Source organism: Narcine bancroftii, chromosome 5, assembly GCF_036971445.1.
Source record: "Narcine bancroftii isolate sNarBan1 chromosome 5, sNarBan1.hap1, whole genome shotgun sequence".
Taxonomy (NCBI): Eukaryota; Metazoa; Chordata; class Chondrichthyes; order Torpediniformes; family Narcinidae; genus Narcine; species Narcine bancroftii.
The window spans coordinates 132,043,391-132,065,445 of NC_091473.1; the positions used below are offsets into that span (position 1 = coordinate 132,043,391).

Consider the following 22,055-nt stretch of genomic DNA (forward strand, 5'->3'; position numbering starts at 1 on the left):
GCAAAGCTATAGGAATTAAACCCAGCAGTAAATTATTGTGCAGCTCTTGGGATGCAAATGGTATGTATGGTTTTGAGACTTGAAGGCTAATGGTTAAAGATGTGATCCACGGTGTTGTGATTGAACCAAGGTAGCTTAAAGTTACACTAGAAGGGTGCTAATGGACAGAGGAAAAGTTGAAATTTAGTGTGTACTTTGAGCCAGGTCATTGCAGGATGGAAGATTGGTGGAGTCTTTAGGGACAGTTAAATAGGTGATGCAATATATTTCTGGAATTCAGAAATGCAAAGCTGTGGTCCCCTAGAGAAAATTACCTATAACTTGAGGAAAAATATAACATTTTTCTAAAAATTTGGCAACTATATTTAAATTTTATAGGAGCACAGTCATAGTGTGGATCTACATATCTTGCCACCCTGCCTTCCCCTTCTATCTTTCTACTGAGGGAGGGGCAGAGTTGTCTATTCCAGCACAGTTGAGTAAAGTCAAGAAAAATGTAACAGCTTAGGTGCTGGCTGTTGGACCATGACAAATCCCTGATGTGTTCCTAACTTTTGTTGTATGTAATTGTGGTCTGTTGAGTGGGGGGGGGGGGGGGGGGAGGAGAGAATGGCTTGGAGTCTATGGCGAATTTTGTATATAATGGATAATTGTAAATTGTGATTGATTACTAGAAATTGTTTGAGTTTGAAAATCTATAAGTAAAATATTCAAAAAATAAATGAAAGAAAGGTAAAATTGACTTTGATGTGGATGATGAGGCCAGAGCTGTCGTCAGAAAGATCTGCAGTAGATCAGGGCCAAACTGAAATCACTTAATGATGGAGATTTAGTGCAACAGTTCAGGGGAAAACTTTTCAAGCATGGGAGCATAACAGAAATTGGAGAGCATTGGATGCACGATGTGCTTGTGCCCAGGCAGGGAAGTAAATGTTTGGAGCCAAAATTGGAAATGTGAGCTCTTGACCTGTGGTCCATGATCTAATCTAGCCAGTTGTGTCGGATTCACCTTGATGGAAATAGGTGATAGGATTCTTCAAGTTCATATAAAGCTGGATTCAAATATCCATCTTAAGTGGACACATTGGTTTGTGGTGATCATAAGATCTCTGAAAGGAGGTGTTGAAGTTGTATATCAGGGTGAATGAAAGGCTTTTGCGTAGCGATTTATCTGTTTAGTGTGGTTTCTAATCTGCATACAACAGTTACCATGAATCACAATGAAATGCCTGATTACTTAGTCATCTCGTTTTGGTGTTGGTTGGAAGGTTAGTGTTGATGAGGACGCCTGGAGAACTTGCACTATTTCCTGGAACCATTAAGTTGAGCTACATCTTGGGTCCTTGATTTGTCCACTCAAGTGACCGCTAACATTCTCTGGAGTGGAACTTGAGCCAGTATATTTGCAATCTAAGGGAGATGATCCAGCAGTTTTCTGAGATTCCTACAATTGCAAAAGACAGTTTCCAGCCACTTTGTATGCACGGTGTAATGTAAATCTAAGGGAGATGATCCAGCAGTTTTCTGAGATTCCTACAATTGCAAAAGACAGTTTCCAGCCACTTTGTATGCACGGTGTAATGTAAATCTAAGGGAGATGATCCAGCAGTTTTCTGAGATTCCTACAATTGCAAAAGACAGTTTCCAGCCACTTTGTATGCACGGTGTAATGTAAATCTAAGGGAGATGATCCAGCAGTTTTCTGAGATTCCTACAATTGCAAAAGACAGTTTCCAGCCACTTTGTATGCACGGTGTAATGTAAATCTAAGGGAGATGATCCAGCAGTTTTCTGAGATTCCTACAATTGCAAAAGACAGTTTCCAGCCACTTTGTATGCACGGTGTAATGTAAATCTAAGGGAGATGATCCAGCAGTTTTCTGAGATTCCTACAATTGCAAAAGACAGTTTCCAGCCACTTTGTATGCACGGTGTAATGTAAATCTAAGGGAGATGATCCAGCAGTTTTCTGAGATTCCTACAATTGCAAAAGACAGTTTCCAGCCACTTTGTATGCACGGTGTAATGTAAAAAAAAGCTGAGGATACTGGAAACCACAAAACCTATTGGAGTAGATGTCATTGCAGTTCTGATTCTGTAAGTGGTAAAATGTTATAGTAGTATTTAGTCAAAGATGGATTTGATATTTAGTTGTGGGCACATGGATAAAGTGTTTCCCAAGGTACTTGATTTGAGAACTAGAGGGCATAGATTTAAGATGAGAGAAATTTAAGAGGGACCTGAGGGGCAACTTTTGCCCTTGGAAGGTGGACAATATAGAAGTCAGTACTATTTTGTTCAAACACCATTTGTATAGATAAATGCATAGGAAGGGTTTAAAAGAGGACAAATGGGAGTAGCTCACAAAGCCATCATGGTTGGCGTAGGCAAGTTGGGCTGAAGGGTCTTTTCCATATTGTATGTTGGTCACTGTCATGCAACATGGAAATGGGCAGTTAGCCCAACTCGTGCATACTGACCAATATTGCTTTCTGAGATAATCCTGTTTGCATTTGGTCAATGTCCCTCTAAATTTTTTCTATCCATGCACTTGTCCAAATTCCTTTTAGCTGTAATTGTACCCACCTCTATTGTTTCCTCTGGCAGCTTGTTTCATAGACTCACCATCCTCGTGGGGGGTGGGGAGGGGTTGGAAACTTGCCTCTCAGATCCCTTCAAATCTTTACTCTCTCACCTCATGCCCTGCAGTTTTCTCTCCTACCCTGGGGAAATAAACTGTCCATCCATTTTATTTATTCCACTTTGGCTTTATTTAACCTTTATAAAGTTCCCTGCTGTTTTACTCCATGGAAAATTATTCCAGTCTGCCCTCTTAACTCAAACCTTCCAGTCCCAGAAATATCTTCGTGAATCTTTTGACCAAATAAATGTACATGAAGGAGACCTAGTTTTAAAATGAAAGCAATGAACTGTCATGCCGTTGATAGTTAATGCTTTACCTCCATATAAAAGATAATTGTGGTTGTTGGAGCTGCTGACCTTGCCCAGACCTCACAGACTTCAGGGGAGTATGCCCAACAGTTCTCCAGATCAATCTTCTGTGCTAGGCTGTCGTATGTGGATATTCTGTGCTAATTGTGCTTTGTTGAATTCACAACTCCACAGCAAATAAAGCAACCAGTGCTTGCAGGCAATAAGATTCGGTTTTTAACTGGATCAATGACAATAAATATTCATGCTACAATAATGACAGGCAAGAGATTCTATCCAACTACCCTTTGTAATGCAGAATTATTGTCATTGAGTTTCTCACTTTTATTGGGATAATCTTCAATTTCAAGGCCAACTGGGTTAGCCACAGATATACTGTGTGTATGGGCAGCTTAGAGGCTGGAGTAATTTCTCCTGCTGTCAGTTTAAGGCCTTTTTGCCATCTACAAGGCAAAATTCATGACTGTGGAGGAATATTTGCCACTTGCATGAATGAGTTTGTCAAATAACTCAAGCTTGACAGCAGCCTACTTAATTTGGGCTACATCCACCACCCAAACATTCAATCGATGCATTTAAACAAAGGAAAAACTGATTTGACTGTCTCTGAGGCCAACGTCAGAGCATCCTTTAAGAGGGTGAACCCTCGTAAGGCATCAACCCCTGATGGAGTATGTGGCAGGGAACTGAAAATCTGTGCCAATCAACTAGCTGGAGTGTTCACTAACATTTTCAATCTCTCATTGCTACAATCGGAGGTTCCCACTTGCTTCAAAGGGGCATCAATCAAGAAGAACAGGGTTGCCTCAATAACTTGTCGCACAGTAGCACTCTTCATCCTCAACCTGTAATGAGGTTGGTCATGACTACCCAAGTTATCTGGACCCACTGCAATTTGCCTATTGTCACAATAGCTCCACGGCAGATGCAATATCACTGCTTCTCCACTCAGCAAGACGACAGCAACAAGTACATCGGGCTACTCCGGCTAACTCAGCTTTCAACATTGTCATGCCCTCAGTACTGGTCAGCAAGCTTTAAAAAAGAAAAGAGCCTCTGCAATGGGATCCTTAACTTCCTCATCAGAAGACCACAGTGTGGATAGGTAACAACATCTCCTCACTGATGATCAGCATGGGCACATCTCAAGGAAGCATGGTTAGCCCTAGAGCCATTGCTCTACTCTACACCTGTGACTGTGTGGCTGGCCATGTCAAATGGTGTCTGCTAATTTGTCAATGACATCACAGTTGTCAGCAGGATTACAGGCGGAACAGAATTTGGCAAGAGTCTTTGACGTACCAAATCTCCTCAAACTCCTAATGAAATATAGCTGCTAGTGAGCCTTCTTCATGATTGCACCAGGATAGATCTTCAGAGATGTTGATACCCAGGAATTTGAAGTTGTTTACCCTCTCTACTACTGACCCCTTCATGAGGGCTGGTTTGTGTTCTCCTGGTTTCCCCTCCCTCAAGTCCACAATCAGTTCCTTAATTTTCCTAATATTTATGGTTTTTAGACTGCAATGTCTGGGGGGGGGGGGAAGGATGCAGAAAAAAAAACATAATTACTGCCTGTGTGGTCATTCACACTGGGTACCTTTTTAGACTGCAAGTACCTGGATCCAACAGTGCCGGTAATTGGATGTGGAGTGGAGAGGATGACCGTCAACAAATTTTTCCAGCAAGATTTACACTGTAGGCTTCCTCCAAAAGTTGTAGGGGTCCTGCAGGATAAATTGCGATGCAGGAATGGACTGAAGTAACAGGCAGGAGTGAGATAGATCAGCTAGTTCAGTGGTGTCACAACATAAACCTTGCAATCAAGTATGGTTTTTAGACTGCAGGCATGTAATGGCACAATCAAGGAATTTTGCTACTACAAGGGCAGTCTAAAAACAAATGTGCAGGAATTTTGAGTCCATTCCTACCTCGCGATTTATCCTGCAGGACCTCTACAACTTTGGAGGAAGCCTACAGTGTAAATCTTGCTGGAAAAATTCATTGACGGTCATCCTCTCCACTCCACATCCAACTACCGGGACTGTTGGATCCAGATACTTGCAGTCTAAAAAGGTGCCTAGTGTGAACAACCACACAGGCAGTAATTATGTTAATTTTTTTCTGCATTTCTCCGCCCCCCCCCCCCCCCCCCCAAGACAATGCAGTCTAAAAACCATAAATATTAGGAAAATTAAGGAACTGATTGTGGACTTGAGGGAGGGGAAACCAGGAGAACACAAACCAGCCCTCATGAAGGGGTCAGTAGAAGAGAGGGTAAACAACTTCAAATTCCTGGGAATCAACATCTCTGAAGATCTATCCTGGGGCCAGCACGTCAGTGCAATCATGAAGAAGGCTCACCAGCAGCTATATTTCATTAGGAGTTTGAGGAGATTTGGTACGTCATCAAAGACTCTTGCCAAATTCTACAGGAGTACTGTGGAGAGCATTCTGACTGGAAAGAATACAGTTGTGAACTAGTCTTCAGTTCATTAAGTACATATGCAAGAGGTGGTATCTCAAAAAAGCAAGCCTGTATCATCAAGGGTCCTCACAATCCAGACCTTGCTCTTTTTTCACTGCTGTGATCAGGAAGGAGAGACGGGACCCTGAAGACGAACACCCAGTGTAACAAAAAGTGTCTTCCTCTCCATCAGATTTTTGAATTGACAATGAACCACAGAATGCTACTTCACTTTTCTTTTCCTCTTATTTTTAATTTGTTAAAAAGTGTATTTACAAAAATATAATTTACAGCATTTTTTGCATTTGACGTGCACAATACTGCTGCCATAAATCAACACGTTTAGGACAATTAAACCTGATTCTTAGTAATAATTTAAGTTCCACTTCTCTGAACTTGATTCTGAAGCCCTCCTCTGATTATCGTTGACTGTGCATCTCTACACATCAGTAATTATGTTAATTTTTTCTGCATTCCCCCCCCCCAGACATTGCAGTCTAAAAGCCATAAATATTAGCAAAATATTGTACACAAATCAGTTATCACACATTGTAGAGATTAGCTATTCTGATGGAGGATCGGATTTGCACAAGGTTTTTAAAGGCATTGTCAGTTGTCCAGTTGGAACAGCTGATTTGTGTAGTAAAGTTAATTACCACTCTTGGGATATTTGGTTATTAGATATATTAAAAAAATTCTTGAATGACCGCGATGGTTCAGTGGGAATGCTCTTGCCTTTTGACTTGGGTTTAATTTTTATCCAGTTCCTCCTGAGCAAATCTGTTCTGACAGATTCTGAAGTGCTTGAACAGTTGGAGGTTCTGGCTTTTGAGATGTTACAGCTTCCCAATTTGTTCTCTGTTATAGAAGAAAAGGATCCCATGGTATTTGTTCATCCTGCCTAATCTTTATTCCTCATTTAACATTACCAAGATTTTACATTTTGCCTTTCTGGGGAACTTGCTGTGCCAAATAAATGTTTCTCTGCTTCTTTTAAAAAAAAATTAAAAATTCCATTGAATGTGATGTGTTCTGATAGGGATGTAGAAGGTAAGGAAGAAATGAGTCAAATGCCATTTCAGAAGTTCAGATGGAAAATTAAAGATTTTTCTTCACAAAGGATTTTGTGCGGATACTGCTTTGAGCTGCTGTCCCAAATGGAATTTTGCCAGGAAATCTACAGCTGGTTACTGTAAGAATTATTGTCTACAATTGGCTTGAGCCACGTTCATTGTGCACAAAGAACCCATGACAGCATCTACATTTACTGATGATTCAATTCCCCTGCTTGTAACTAGAGTATATGAATCTGTACAGATCTTCATGAATAAATAAACATCCAAGAAGGCATTTTAATACTTCATAACAAAGTTACTGCTTGTGAACTGAGCAATCCTGTTCATGGAGACTGGGATGAGAAACTTTTGATGGCCATTTTCAGCTGACTTTCCTGTAATTAAATTGACTCTATTAGCAAGAGCTGTAACTCCTGAGAAATGGAGACTTTATGTTCTATAGGGACTTGCACGATCAGGGACTGGATAATTACTCATTTTTTTAAAAACAAAAAAGTAGCAGAGTTGGGGATTTATAAAACCCAATGCTGGTGAAACTCAACAGGTCCAATGGTAAAATTTATAGACCAAATAGATACACATTTGAGCCCTCATCAAATTATCGTCCATAACTTGAAGGACTCGAGCCTGAAATGTTGGTTATGTATCTTTATATTTGCTCTATAAAGTACAATTTTGACTGGCTGAGTTTCTTCAGCATTATGTTTTTACTTCAACTGTAGTGTCTACAGACTTTTGTGTTTTACTTTTGTTACGAGCCCAGAGGACCCCAAAACCCAGCAGCAATAGATATTCACCAAGACAAATGGTTACTTAAACAAAAGTTGCTTTTAATTATCTTTAAAAATGAAAACCGAATCACGCTTTAACATATCACTATTAACTAACCTAATTTAACCTCCCCCCCCCCCCCCCCTTTTTCTAATTTTAAGCACATGTGTATGTAATGTATGTGTAAGTTCAGAAAAATTCTTTTGGTTCACAGTCCAATCTCACTTCTCACTCCTCCAAGTTCACTGGTTGCAGGCAATTCTTGTACTGTGCACAGAATTTAACATTTATAAAGTTCACCAGGCTTTGATGCTTAAAGGTAAATGGTTACCACTCAGGAAGTTTATTGTCAGTTTTCAGAGAGATTTGTTGTTCCTTTTTAATCAACCACTTCAGTGTCTTGCTGACAAAACTTGCCCCTTCAGGGTTCTCCAGATGATAACCTCTTTCTTTTAGGTCACCACAGAGTTCCTTTTTGTTTCTCTTATTCCAAGTGAAACATTAGATAGCCAGTCCTCTCCTCTTGCATGAACCACAAGGACTTTGACCAGGCTGTCTTCCAAAATGGGTTTTCCATAAGCTTGCCAGCTTGTCCTGTTCCAGTTCCAGCTTCTGTTACTGGCTGTAACACGTAGAAGTTCTCTCCCTCTCTGAAAAAGCCTGTTTGACTCTCTCTGCTTGCAAAACCACATGGCTCTCTTCCAGACAGAAAGTGGCTCTGACAAGTTCTATCATCTGTTGCCTTTTGTAAACAACAATCCATTAGTGAAGTCTCTTGAGCACTCTCCAAAGCTCTTGCAAAAGCTGTGGAGCCAATATGTCTAGCATTGGGTAGACCTCAGTATTCTAAATAAGATCTGTTTTAAAGTGTTTGTATGAGACATACTCTAACAAACCTTTCCCAAAAACATGCATGTACTCTGTTTGTCACACTTTTTACTCCAGATTTGGGGTTAGTCAATCTCTGACTTTTAACAGATGCCTGAAACTCATAGCTACAAGTTGGAACAGTAAAAGTCTGGTTAAATTGACATTTTTTTGGTATCCTTTAAAGTGTAAGCTGCCAATTCAGAAATATCTAAGCATGTAAATAAAAATCTTATCAGCTTCTAAAGTTGATTTGATACCAATGCTTAACTTAATGGGTGCATTTTAATTAAAGTTTTGATTACCTGTGTAGTTTACTTTCCTGTAGAATAGTATTTTAGAATGTCTTTTGTGAATAAATGAATATTTGGTTGATATAAATATGAAGTTTTAATTTGTGAAATAACTCAATGGGGCTTTCAAGTTTTAAAATAATCTTGAGTCGAATTGTTTCAGCAGTCTAAATTTTATAATTTATAAAACACCATGGTAGCATAACATTTTGGCCCAAGAACCTGTACTGCCCAATTAGACCCAGTTAACCTATAACCTGGAATGTTTTGAATGGTGTGAGTAAACCGGATTCCCCAGGGGAAAATCCTCAGACACAGTGAGAACGTACCAACTCCTTACAGTGCAGGATTCGAACTCTGGTCCCGATTGCTGCCGCTAATGCTATTTTGCTAACCTCTACGCCAATCATACCACGACAAGAGAAGCCATTCTGAATAATTTCTTGATTATTTTCAGACTCATGAACAAGCTGCAACCAGATTCTATCAAGAAAATTAATGAGTCCAAATTAAACTGGCACCAGGTAAGAACAACGTATGAAATGGAGGTATACATTGACAGTCATTTGTCCATTGCAGAAGTATCAAAAATGATAAATGGAATTTTTTAAAACCTAGTGTTGATATCTGGAATGTATTGCCAAATGAAGTACTGGAGGTGGATGCAATCTCTACATTTATGAGATGTTTTGTCAGGCATATGAATGGGCAAGTCCTAGAAGGTCAAGGAGCTAATGCAGGCAAATGTGATTAGTGTAGATGAACAAAAAAAATCAGCATTGATGTGGTGGGCTGAAGGGCCTATTTCTGTGCTGTAAGATGTGACTCTTAAGTTGAACCAGTTTTCTTTGAACTAGTTTTATCTGATGCAATCCTGACTAATGAAAATGTAGGAAAAAATATTAGGTGTTGGAGAAATAAAATCCAAAATGCTGGATACACCTAGTGGGTTTAGGTAACTTCTCTGAAGGAAAAAAGTTCATGTTTTGTGTTGAAGAATTTTTGTAAATGGTCATTGACATTTTCCTGTTCTAATAAAAGGTCTCTGACATAAAGCATTGCCATATATGGTGATGGATTGGGTGGCTCTGTACAGGATGACCCCAGAATTTCCAGCTAAAATGAGGGCTTTGAGCGATACCCTTTGTATAATATGACTCGAAATCTGGCACTTCCACTGACCTGGAGATGATATTGAAAGCAAATCACAATATTTTAATACCAAATTACCCTGTAAACATTTTAATTTTATTAGGATATTTTAAAATAAACTGCTGTCCGCTCCTATAACAGGCTCTTTAAAGCCTGAGCAGAGCCTACGGTAGTCTGACTGGGCAGATGGACCCTGCAGTGGAGCGCTGAGACTTCGTTGATAACGAACAAGACATGCTCAAGATTGCTTCAGAGCTGGCAGGAAGATGACAGTGGTGTTGAAACTTTGCTGTCAAGGTTCAGATTTTAGACCTGGCATACATGACAACCACTGATTTTTGAAGTGATATTTTAAAGTTTTGAGGATTGTCTAGTATGCTGGCACATATGGTATCTTTCCTCTTCCCACAGATGCTGTCTGACCTGAGCATTTGTAGCACTTTCTGCTCTGGTTAATGTAGAGGCTTGAGTCAGGTGCATCTCATGACTTGTCCCTTGTCAATCTATCAAGCCGAACAGTGTGTAAATGATGGAGCATTTTGAAAAAGGACCTCCTTGTGTCCATCGCATATTCACAATGATATTGTCCGTGGTTCAATAGCTTGCTACTCATTGTGGTAAAACTGTAAGCAAGGCAGGATCCTAAAATCCTTTCCCATCTGCCCCATTTGGATTTGGCACCCTTTTTAAATAGTTAATTTTTAACAGTTTGGAAAAGTTTTTAGTTAATATGTGAGCTATAGGCTAATGAAGCAAATGAGGTTCTGGATGTCACTCGCGTGCTACTGGCGTGCAAGTTGTTAACTGGGCAGAATTGAGGCCTCCTAAAAAAATTTTTTTACACAAAGGACCTGCTCATTTAGCGTATTCCACAGTGCTATTTAAAGAGCAAGGAAGCGAAAGTAACCTCTTGATAAACTGCAGTTTGTTCAGAAGTGTGCAGTTCATGGTACGGTAAATAATTGCTTGGTTTATCTGTTCAGCTGGAGAATATCGGCAATTTTATTAAAGCCATGCAGTGCTATGGGATGAAGCCACATGATATATTTGAAGCAAATGACCTTTTTGAAAATGGGAACCTGACTCAAGTGCAGACGACACTTTTGGCCCTTGCAAGCCTGGTAAGTGGAAGCCTCGGCTGTTGGTAATGAGCTCCAGGTCTTGTTAATGCCATCTTCTCTTTCATCTTGATGTCTGTTGAAGCATGCTTTGTTTGAATTGGCAGTGGTTGGTACTTTTGCCTCTTAGAAGATTGAGAGTTCAGGGTCTACTCCAAAATTTTTAGTATGTTCCGCATTGACAAGAAGTGGTGTCTGCGAGGCAATCAAGCTGCACAGTTAGCGCAGCAGTTAGCACCACACCGCCAGCAAAGCAAGTTCTAATGCGGCACATTAGTATGTGCGTCGGTTTCTCCGGATGCTCTAGTTTCTTCCCACTCACAAAATGAGCAGGCTGTAAGTTAATCGTATATAATTGGGGAGTGGGGGGGGGGGGGTTTGGATTTTGAGGGGCAGAAAGCTATTCTGTTGTGCTGAATTATATATTAAAAAAATTAAAAGTTTAAGGTAAAATTATCCATCGACCAACAGCACAAAACTCATAGGATTTTGGTTTCTGCTTTGATTAATTGTACTTTTAATCATTGGGTTAGTCATGGCAGACACATATAATGCAGTGTTGACATTCAGTAGGATGTACTTGCACTAAGGTTTCACGGGTAATTAATAGACTATCACATTTTGTAGACTACCCTGTAAAGTCTCTAGACTCAAGAGCTTGAACCTTCTGTAGAAGGGTGCAAAAGATTTGCCCTTTGTTTCTCATTGGTATTGTCTTCTTCTTTCCTTGCAAGACTCCCAAAGGGTTCTTGTAAAGGATTTAGCACCCCCTCCCCCATCCCAAACAGAAAAGTGAATACCCCGCCGGGTACTCTTCTATCATCTTCTATTTATGGATAGTAACCTTTCCTCCACTTGAGGCCCCTGTTATACAGCATAAACTTGTTAAACATATTTCAGAACACAGGAGGCTCCTGCTGTGAATGCTTCTGTTTGGCAGAATTTTACCCAGTCTCAAAAGATTAGAATGAATAGATGTATTTGTTATGAAAGTACTGAAACTTGCACTCTCATAAGTCCATCACTCTGGTCAAGAATGAGCTGAATTTCATGGAATGCCTGTCCTTTCCACAAGGATGAGCATTCATTGCGGTTGATCTGGTGACTTTGTTCTGCTGTTGATTCTTCTCTTCCTTGGCTGATTATTTTCCAGTTATATTACCGTTAAACAGAATAACAAGGAAGATCACACGCTGCAAGCAGTTTTGGAACAGGGGGTGCCTGCTCATTGGAACACCAGCATAGCAACACATTAACAGAAAAATCTATTTTGTTTTGTCCTGGCCCAACAATTGACAATGGTTTCACGTTGTGCATCTGTTTGCATTCTTCAGAAACCAGATAGCCAAAGGTGTTCAGTATTTAGGAAGTACGTGCAAACAGCAAAACGTGGTATGGCATTGGGTTGGTGAGGTGCGTTCTCAATGCAATAATTAGAAAGAATATCAGTTTTGAAAATGAAAATTTTGAATTGGTTTGGATGGAGCTGAACATTAAGCAGCGAAAGAAGCTTGTGAGTTAGTCATAGGCCTCTGTACAATAGTAAGCAGTTTTGGCACAGTAGCATTCAATAAATTTAAGATATAAGCACACTGTAGAATGGGTAGCATTATTTTTTTTCCCTCACATCGCGGAAGGAGGCCATTTTCCCCATCTAGTCTGGTCCTGTAATGTTCTATGATTCTGAATGACATTCGCCCTTACAGTCTGTGCTGAAATTTTATTCTCCCCAATCCCACTAAACCTGCACCCAATCCAAACCCCTCCAATCCATATACATGTCTGAACTTAAATGTTAAAATTGAGTTTGCATTCACTGTCAGTTGGCAGCTTGTTCCACATTCTCACCATTATGTGTGTGAAGAAATCCACCCCCCCCCCCCCATGTTCCCCCCCCATGTTCCCCCTAAACTTCTTCCCTTTAACCCATGTCCTCTGGCTTGTATTGCGCTAAACCTCCGTAGAAAAAGCCTAATTGCATTTACTCTATCATAATTTTATATTCCACTATCAAATCTCCTCTCATCTTTTTGTGCTCCAGGTCAAATCCATCTGATTCAGCTGCTTACCCCCATCTGTATTCTACATTTTATCAAAAAAATGTAGATCCCTAAAGTCATAAATAGGAGAACTCAATGGGCAGCAGGGAATTGACAGAGCAATTGAACAATACTTTGGCTCTACCTTTATGGAAGGGCAAAGAAATGGCTTTACGGAAATGTTAGTAAACCAAGATTTAGAAAAGGTGAAGTATGGAAATCAAATCAGGAAGAAAATAATATTAGAAAAATTAAGAACACTAAAAGCATCGATATTGAGGGAAAATGCTGGAAGAGGTTGTTATAAGGATAACTGGTCACACAGATTTCAGTGGAATTAAAGTTGACATTGATTTCTGTGAATAATTTATTGGAGGGTGTAACTCTAGAATAAACAAGAGAAAAATGATGATGCAATACACTTGCTGTGTGCTGGATGGAAGGGGTCTTCTATAATTATTTGAGTCCTATTAGAGCCACACTCCCAGTAAATGCCTTCAGTAGAGGAAAGGGAGCCCCCAGTGGCCATTTCTGCCTTCAGTAGAGGAAAGGGAGCCCCCAGTGGCCATTTTTGCCTTCAGTAGAGGAAAGGGAGCCCCCAGTGGCCATTTCTGCGTTCAGTGGAGGAAAGGGAGCCCCCAGTGGCCATTTCTGCCTTCAGTAGAGGAAAGGGAGCCCCCAGTGGCCATTTTTGCTTTCAGTAGAGGAAGAGCCTCCAGTGATCTACTGGCCATTTTGATGATGCTGTATTGAATTTGGGACTGTACCATACAATGTTTCAGCCTGACAGGATATGGTGCTCCTGTGAAGAGTGGTCAAGGTGGGAGACAGTAGCCTTTCCCTCCTCAATCTCCTTAGGAAGTGTGGGCACTGCTGCGCCTTCCTGTCTGAGGGTCCAGAATAGATGGTCTCTGTGTGCGCACTAAGGAACTTTGTGCTCTCTACTCTCCCCAAGATGGAACCAGAGATGTGCAGTGGAGAATGGCCATTTTTTCTTTTTTTTTTCTTTCCCCCTCCTGAAATTTACAATCGTGTCCACATTGAAGCTCAGGTGGTTGTTTTCATACCATTTACGAGCCTCCCATCCATCTCTCTGCAAGCTGTCTCATCATTGTTGCCGATGAGGCCAACTACTGTTGTATCATCCACAAACCAGATGATCCTGTTAGAACTGAATCTGGCAGTGAAGTCGTGAGTCAGCAATGTGAACAGTAGTGGACTGAGCACCCAGGCGTGAGGTCCGCCAGTACTCAGTGCGATGGGACTCGAGGTTTTCCTGCCAACCTGAACTTATTGTGGTCTTTCTGTCAAGAATTCCAGAATCCAGTTGCAGAGAGGGTGTTGAATCCCAGTGAGGACAGTTTATCCACCAGCCTCTGAGGTATGATCTTGTTGAATGCTGAGCTGAAGGCAATGATCAACAACCTGGTGTATGATATTTTGGATGAAGCAATGATAATTGCTGAATTGAGAAGAATATATTGTACATAGTCTTTCAAGTGATGGGCAAGTTGTGTGAGTGCCAGATACAGTGTTACAAGGATAAATATGAAATTTTTTTTTAGGGCAAACAGAAATGAGGCATAGTTGATTGAGAAATGTTGATATCCTAAGAGATCTGGGTATCCTTGGATTATATTGTCATTGACGACCAACACTTCACTTGGTGGAAACCTATGCAGTTTGCTATCAAAGATGGCTGTAGCAGTCCTGTCACAGAATTGTATTTCAAATGGAGATTGATATTTTTGAATGCAAAAATTTATAGAAGAATAATCAGACCATAAGAGTGAAAATAGGAATACAGTGGGAGATGACAGTGAATGGAGAAGCAGGGTCCAAGGGACAGGCGGCTTGCTGCTTTTTCTGTTCTGTTACTTTAAGAACTGCTGTTCGATTTTGATCCAATGTGCAAATCTTTCCATTGCTGAATCAGTTTATACTCAAGTAAAGCTTCAGGTAAAATGAACGCAAAACCATTCCCTTGCTTTATATCAGGTATTGATAGCCAGTGGCTGTTGGATACTCTTTTAATTTTCACTTGATACAAGAAACAATTTTAAAGGCCCAAAAACTATTTATCTCTCAGAAGAATTTGTGATCCCTGGTCTGCTGAAGTCTGTAAGATGTTTCGGATTGGTGAAGGTAGGGTTTTGGTGCTTCATAGAGATCAGGCTGGAAACAACTGTTTGCCTTTAAATAAAATTTTTTAAATTGGGGATCAAAAGACTTGCAGATTCCAAATTTTGAAGATGGTGAATGCCATTAAATGTTGGGTAAATGTTTTTAAATATACATGAAATAAAGCAAATAAATTTCATTTAAACAGTGAAATTCTTCACTTTGTAAAGCATTGGGTGTCTCTTAAATTCTGGTGAATTTAAACTCTGGGTATTTGAAGGAAATACTTCCGTAAGGAGCAACATCTTCATAATTGGGTTCATCTGAAGAGGATTTAAAAAAACGTATTCGAATTTGGATTATATTTGCTGTCATGGCTTTTGTTTTGGTTTCCCTATAATAAAAATATGGACCTTATGGAGGCACTGGTAAAGAAATAAGATTTATTGACATTACACCAGGTGTGGTAGAAGGCTCACCATTTAGAAGGATATCACTGACAACTGACTTGACAGGTCTTTAGTATTATAGCATTGAGTGGATGTCTGTCATAAATAATAAGTTAACAAATACAGGAAAATTTTGGGGAAACTTTCCCTAATGTTTAAAATATGAAACCTCCTATTGTATACTGTAAGCTGTCTTTGAAGGAAGGTTTGAAATGCATGAAGGAGAAATATGTGCAGGTCAGGTGGGATGAAGTAGAGGGATTTGGTGGGATTTTGCAAAGCTTGAGTGAAATATAAAGGTGTTCAGAGACTGGTCTAAGTGGCTTGTTTCATTGCTGTAATTCTTGGCAGAGTGGAGGAGGCAACTAACTTTTATTTCCCCTCCTAGAAAAGTGTTAATACCCATATTGTGGCTGGGAGCTGAAAATTGAAAAGGTAATGTGGTGAGATTGGTGAAGCAACTGGTAAGACCCAAAACACACAGTTCAGCATCCTAAAATGAATGTTTGCAGTGTGTTTTTGATGGTGATGTTTTTCAAATATATCTGTTACCTCTTCCTACTTTGCTCTTGCCCTGATGTAGTGTACTCTAAATCTTTGCAAATTAATTTTATTATTTGAACAGTAACTACCATCTGAATTGACTTTTATGAAGCGTTGACGTACTTTTTTTATCAGGCGAAGACCAAAGGCTTTCACACAAGAATGGATATCGGTGTCAAATATGCAGATAAACAAGAGAGGCATTTCAAGGAAGAAAAGCTGAAGGCTGGACAAAGTGTAATTGGACTTCAGGTACTCATTGATTTTTTTTTACTTTATAAATTTATTACAGAATACAAGATTTCCTTTCTTCCTACTTTCATTAAAATTGGAAGATAGGATGCAGCATTTTGAGGTTTATATTTTGACAGTTCAGTTTCTCCCCCAAATAATTTTCTCTTGATTATTGAGGAATAAGATCCTTAATTTTTCCCAAGCATGAAACCGCCTTCGGCTGCTGAAGAATGTGTTGGGTTATTGGCATAATGCATTTGACCACAATAACACTGGAAATTGATGGGACTTATCTGTAATGAATTGTGGCCCCAGTGTTACATTTGTTCCTCTATATATTTCTCTTTTTTAAAAAAAAGACTTGTTATTTCAGATGGGAACAAACAAATGTGCCAGTCAAGCAGGCATGACTGCCTATGGCACCAGAAGACACCTTTATGATCCAAAAACTCATACTGAGAAGCCATATGATCAAACAACCATAAGCCTTCAGATGGGAACAAACAAAGGAGCAAGTCAGGTAATCACAGCAAATTTCCTGTTTTTTTTAAAATATGGTGCAGTGAAACTGCTTAACTCTAATGCAATTCTGATTATCCAAAATCTGATTCGCTGAACTGACCAGGGACCTCGGGCTCCCGGCGCCGGCAGCAGCAGGCCTCAGAGTCCCAGGCAAGAATGGTACTCTCAGGCTCTTGGCATGAGCAGGGTCTCGGTGGGAAGTGTCAGTGAACGGAGGTGGGCAGCAATTTTTTTTGGTGAAAATTGAACATTATTTTAATGCTTTAAAAAGTCCTGCCTTGTTGTTTAAAAACTGATACAAGTGATTTTTTTTGTTGCCTCTGGGTTGTTTTTTAAAAAATGACCAGTTATCTGAAAAAACCATTTATCCGAATAGGCCGTCCCAACCATTTTAGATAATCAGAGTCGCTTCAAAATAATACGTATGTAGAAGCAAAAGGAGACTATTTGGCCCTTCTACCAGGTTCATCGCCCAACATGACTGTGGTCATACAATTTACCATGTATACATTGAGCATCAAGTACCTATGTGTTGACCCATTTCCCAGGATTTGACCCATAGCCTCCTGTACATTGGCCAGTCAAGTCGCATTCCTGATATTTCAAAGGTTGTGAGAGACTCTGCTTTCATCACCCTTGAGGCATTGGATTCCACGTTGCAAACATCCTCTGGGTGGAAACAAATCTTCCTTGTCTCTTCCAAACCATCTCAGAGGTTTTCTCTTTGGTTATGCCATTCACACTATCCATGCCCCTCAAAATTGTGTTTAAGGTCCCTCTTTAGCTGCCTCTGCTCTAAGGAAAATAAACCCAGGCTAACCAAAGTTTAAGTTTGTCTCATGTGCAAAGGTCCAGTGAGCAGGTGCTTTGTTAACCCATAAACAGTGCAGAATTAGAGAGATCAAATAGAACTTGTGGACACCGTGATTAGTGTAACACAGCACAGCACTATTACAGTTATTACAGTATTACAGTTAGCACAGCACTATTACAGCGCCCACAACCCAGGTTCAAAATTGGCGCTAAGAAGCTTGTACTTTTTCCTCCGTGTCTTTGTGGATTTTCCCCGGGTGCTCCGGTTTCCCCTCACGTTCCAAATATGTAAGGGGCTGTAGGTTAATTGGGTGCAATTGGGGGGCATAGGCTTGTGGTCCGGAAGGGCTGTGTGTCTCATTTTTTTAAAAAGCACTGAGCAAAGGCAGCATTACAGGGGAGTCTTTCCATGTAACTGAAATGTCTATCCCATCCAAAATCCCGGTGAAACTCTGCATTCTTCAGTTCAGTCTTCGCAATTGATTAGCATAACCAGGATATCTTAAAACTTATTCTCTCAAATATACTGAACCTTTTATAGATTCTTAGGAGGTTACTTTCAAAGGTTTACCTTCTAGAAGGCGAAACCTATGTTTTCCCAAATGGCTATGCATTGGGTACTACCCGTCAAGCCCCATTAAAAGAAATGCTCTGCTCTCTTGCATCCCGTCCTGTCAAAAAATCAAATGGTATTGTCACAGTTTCTTGAGCAGAACCCAGATGATTTGGATCTGTTCCCTGAAACCGTTTTGTAGGAAGTATGTGGAGAGAGCTGCTGGCCCTTGAATCCTGTCCATTGTAGAGATGTCTGGGCCACCCAAATGATTACACAGGAATTGAGCTAATGCCACAAATAGGTGGTTTCACACCCTTTAGTTTGCTAACTGGCATTCAACTGTGGTACAAGTTTGAGCAGTTTAGGTCAGTGGAGTGGAGCCCATCTGGTTGCTGAGGGGTGGTCAACTTCCTCCACAGTTGGGCAGAGTTGGAGTAACTTTACATTGCTCGTGATTACAGCCTAAATTTTTCAAAGGAATCAAGAGTTTTAGTAAATCAAATGACAGAATATGAAATAACAACAGTTTGTTGTGAGATGTTTCCGTATTCAGTGATTTTTGGCATTTCTATTTTGGGGGCATCCACTTCCCAGTTTTACATCAAAAATTTGAGGACAAGCTGTGCTGTGGGTGTGGGGATGGGGATGGGGGTGTGTTATAAGAAAGCTTTTATGTTTAGCAACCTTTTAACTTTTATGGAATCCTTGGAATTGAACTGCTTATTTTAATACTGGATGTAAAGTGGAAGGGACATGTCTACAAATTCCTGTTCTAAAACTTTTCCTGCGCCAGCCCTAGACATTTCTGTGGACTGTCTGCAGTCTAAACTGATCTGCAGGCGGTCTGCAACAATGGGCTGAATGAACAGGAGTACATCGGCGCTGCATGTTGCACGTAAGGTCTACGGACGTCATAGTCAACTTCGACCAATGTCCGGCCTTCGAAATGACTGCGACTCAGGTAATTTAGTGTGAGTGTCCTTGCTGTGTGAACAGCCAACTCGGAGGTAAGTGTGAAAATTATCGATGGGAAATTATCACAACGGCTGTGTAAAAAGCCATCTTAAATTCTTCTTCTGCTTTTTGTAGGCTGGCATGACTGCCCCAGGCACCAGAAGACACATCTATGACCAAAAGGTGTCAACAGAGAAATGTGACACCTCCACAATATCATTGCAAATGGGTACCAATAAAGGAGCTTCCCAAACAGGGATGACTGTATATGGCCTGGGACGACAAGTGTACGACTCCAAGTATTGCGCCACCCCGACTGAGCCTGTCATTCACAATGGAAGCCAGGGAACAAATGGTTCAGAGTATAGCGATGGTGACTACCAAGGTGACTATGCAGGTGAATATCCAGACGAGTATCCGGGAGAGTATCAGGATGAGTACCGAGGAGATTACCATGGTGACTACTCTCATCACGGTGTTGATTATTAATGATCAGTATTATGACCTATTAATGCCTTCATGAACTAGCTAGACAGCTTCCAATTTTGCTACAGTCTTCCATGAATTTAAAGGCCCTAAAAATTGAATTCCTGGCTTTTCTGTGCACAGCTAATCCATAAATCAGTATTTTGCTGTCTTGCTTTTCTAGTTTTATTCCAGCCATGTGCTGGTAACAGTAACTTTAAGTTCTGGAGATGATTTCCTTTACATGAGTGAAAATCAAATTTCTAAAATACACATTCAGAAATCGTACCTAGCACCTTCCCATTTTTCTTAAATTTGGTGAGTTAATTGTAGTTTCCACCTTTGTATGTTTTATTGACTTTGGGAGTTTCTGAAATATTAGTAAATTAGGGCTTCCTTTAAATAAATGCAACACATTTGTGCATAAATTTGCTGCCTGCTACGACACTGTGGCAAATGTTAAATGCTGAAACCCGTGTAAACGTGCATTTCCAGTTAGTCTGTTGTCATTACCTTGTTATGAGATTAGAAAAAAATCTGAAGTAATGGGACAAATACCTTTTCAAATACATAAACTTTGTGATCACAAAGCCAAGATGAAAATCTTGTTCATCAAGATTGACAATGACCCTTTTAAAATTTGAAATGAAAATTGATTATTACAAGTAAATTTTTTTTGGTGCCATCCAGCACAGCAATGGTACATGGCTCAAAGCTAAAATATTGGGCAGCTAAATTAAAAGGTTGACCATTGATTGCCTGGAATGCTAAACAACAAAACTAATTATGCAATATATAGGATAATATTAAAATGTTGCATCTTTATGTAATGCATTGTTGGGGCTAATTGGAAATTGTGTGCATTAAGAGATTATCAAAAACTGAAACAGTTCCTTCCACTACATTAACCAAGTTGAATTGACAAAACAATTTGCAAACTTTGGTGATTGAATTAAATGTCTGTACTAAAAAGGGACTTTGCAAATACTGTATGCTTTTTTTCATTTTTGCTATAGATTAAATGTATTTTACTTATGTGCCATATTTTATCCATGTAGGAATTCTCTCATTTTTGTATTTATTGCCATCTTCTTTGGCATAAGTCTTTGTGTATGGTCCATTTTTGTGAATAAAAAAAATTACTATAGAAACAACTTATCCACACAAATTGTCCATTCCTTTCTTGACTCATCATTATCTCCTGAAAATTTTTGGAGCACATCTGAATGCTCTATAGTACAAATTGTTTAGATTTAATACATGCAAGTGAATCTATTTTTGTTGCCAAACATTTTTGGTTGTGGGCTACATACAGAAAAAATTTAGGGACTCCCAGACCAAAGAATATTAAGCCCAGTGGTTTTCAACCAGTTACACTAAAATAAAAAAAAAACATGTTTTTTAGACCAGAAAACCCCAGTGCCATTGAAAGTTCATTTTCTATCAAAATAACTGACACTCCTGAAGAGTTGTAACAGTTGACAACCTTATAGTAGTTTATTAATGTGCTCACATATTACAGTAGACATGTCTGTATCTGCTACTCTTAAATTTAAATGAATACAATAAAACTATAACATTTGCATTCAAAAAGCAGTGCAAAGTAAGAACAGAAGAAGATCAAGAAAGGGGCAAGGTGGTCTCCAACATTTCCTCACAACTCTCAGTGAGTAGAGGTCATGGGCCAAGTGTCCACCTTATTGATTATGATGCCATGTGCAAATCTGTAGGTGGGCTATTAATATTTGATTCCTTGCAAATCAAATAAATACTCTTCCCCTTCATTTCTGTGGAAAAAGTATTCATTTTCCGACAGTGTCTGATATTTTTGTCACTCCCTTGCTATTTTCTGTCTTTTTGGTTCAGCCATGTTTAATTAATTGAGGTACGTGTTTATTTTAACTAAGGTAAACTTTTTCATCCATGAGTAACATTGCAATTGTTGGTCTAGTACAGTGGTTCTCAACCTTTTTTCTTTCCACTCACAAACCACTAAGAAATCCCTATGCCTAATCTGTGATTAGTAAGGGATTGCTTAAGGTGGTATGTGGGTGGAAAGAAAAAAATTTGTAAACCACTGTTTTAATTGTCCCTAATTGACTTGTTGTGCACGGTTTAATAACTCCAAAGGAAATGGGCCAATGACCATTTTTCTCAAGCAAAATATTTCAGTAACAATTGGGTCTAGAGCGGTGATTCTCCACCATCCCATCCCATCCACATATCACCTTAAGCAATTCCTAACTAATCACAGAACATCGATGGCATAGGGATTACTTAAACTGATATGTGAGTGGAAAGAAAAAGGGTTGAGAACCACTGATATAGCAGTTGTTCAAAATGGCAACAATATAACCATTTACGGAGCGGAAACAGGCCACGTTGGCCTGTCGAGTCCGTACCGGTTCACTGATTTTGTGCGCCCTGTTCAGGCATTGGTCCCAGTAGATCTTCATTCAATAACGATGGATGAATTCAATGCAGATGGAATCAGTAACTATCTGGAACTTCCAACAATCCAAGAATAGTGAAGTCATCAAGCAGGCGAGCAGCATTTTAAAATCTAATGTTGAAACTAAATGCACTGTACATACAGTGCAATTTACGAGCCATATTCCATTTTATTTTTAAAATTCACCCATGCCACTTAAAAATGGACAATG

The 22,055-nt window shown here is 39.7% G+C and overlaps 1 protein-coding gene across 3 annotated transcripts in view; it reads left to right on the forward strand.

Annotated features, from left to right (window-relative positions):
- Positions 1-20,550, forward strand: part of LOC138763973 (calponin-3-like) — a 93,095-nt gene extending 72,545 nt beyond the window's left edge. For all 3 annotated transcript variants that reach the window (XM_069939081.1, XM_069939080.1, XM_069939082.1), the window contains exons 3-7: positions 8,884-8,950; positions 10,562-10,699; positions 15,984-16,100; positions 16,456-16,602; positions 19,063-20,550. In XM_069939081.1, the coding sequence (XP_069795182.1) occupies positions 8,884-8,950; positions 10,562-10,699; positions 15,984-16,100; positions 16,456-16,602; positions 19,063-19,416 (823 nt within the window). In that variant the 3' untranslated portion in view covers positions 19,417-20,550. The remainder of the gene's footprint in view (positions 1-8,883; positions 8,951-10,561; positions 10,700-15,983; positions 16,101-16,455; positions 16,603-19,062) is intronic.
- The last annotated feature ends 1,505 nt before the right edge of the window (positions 20,551-22,055 follow it).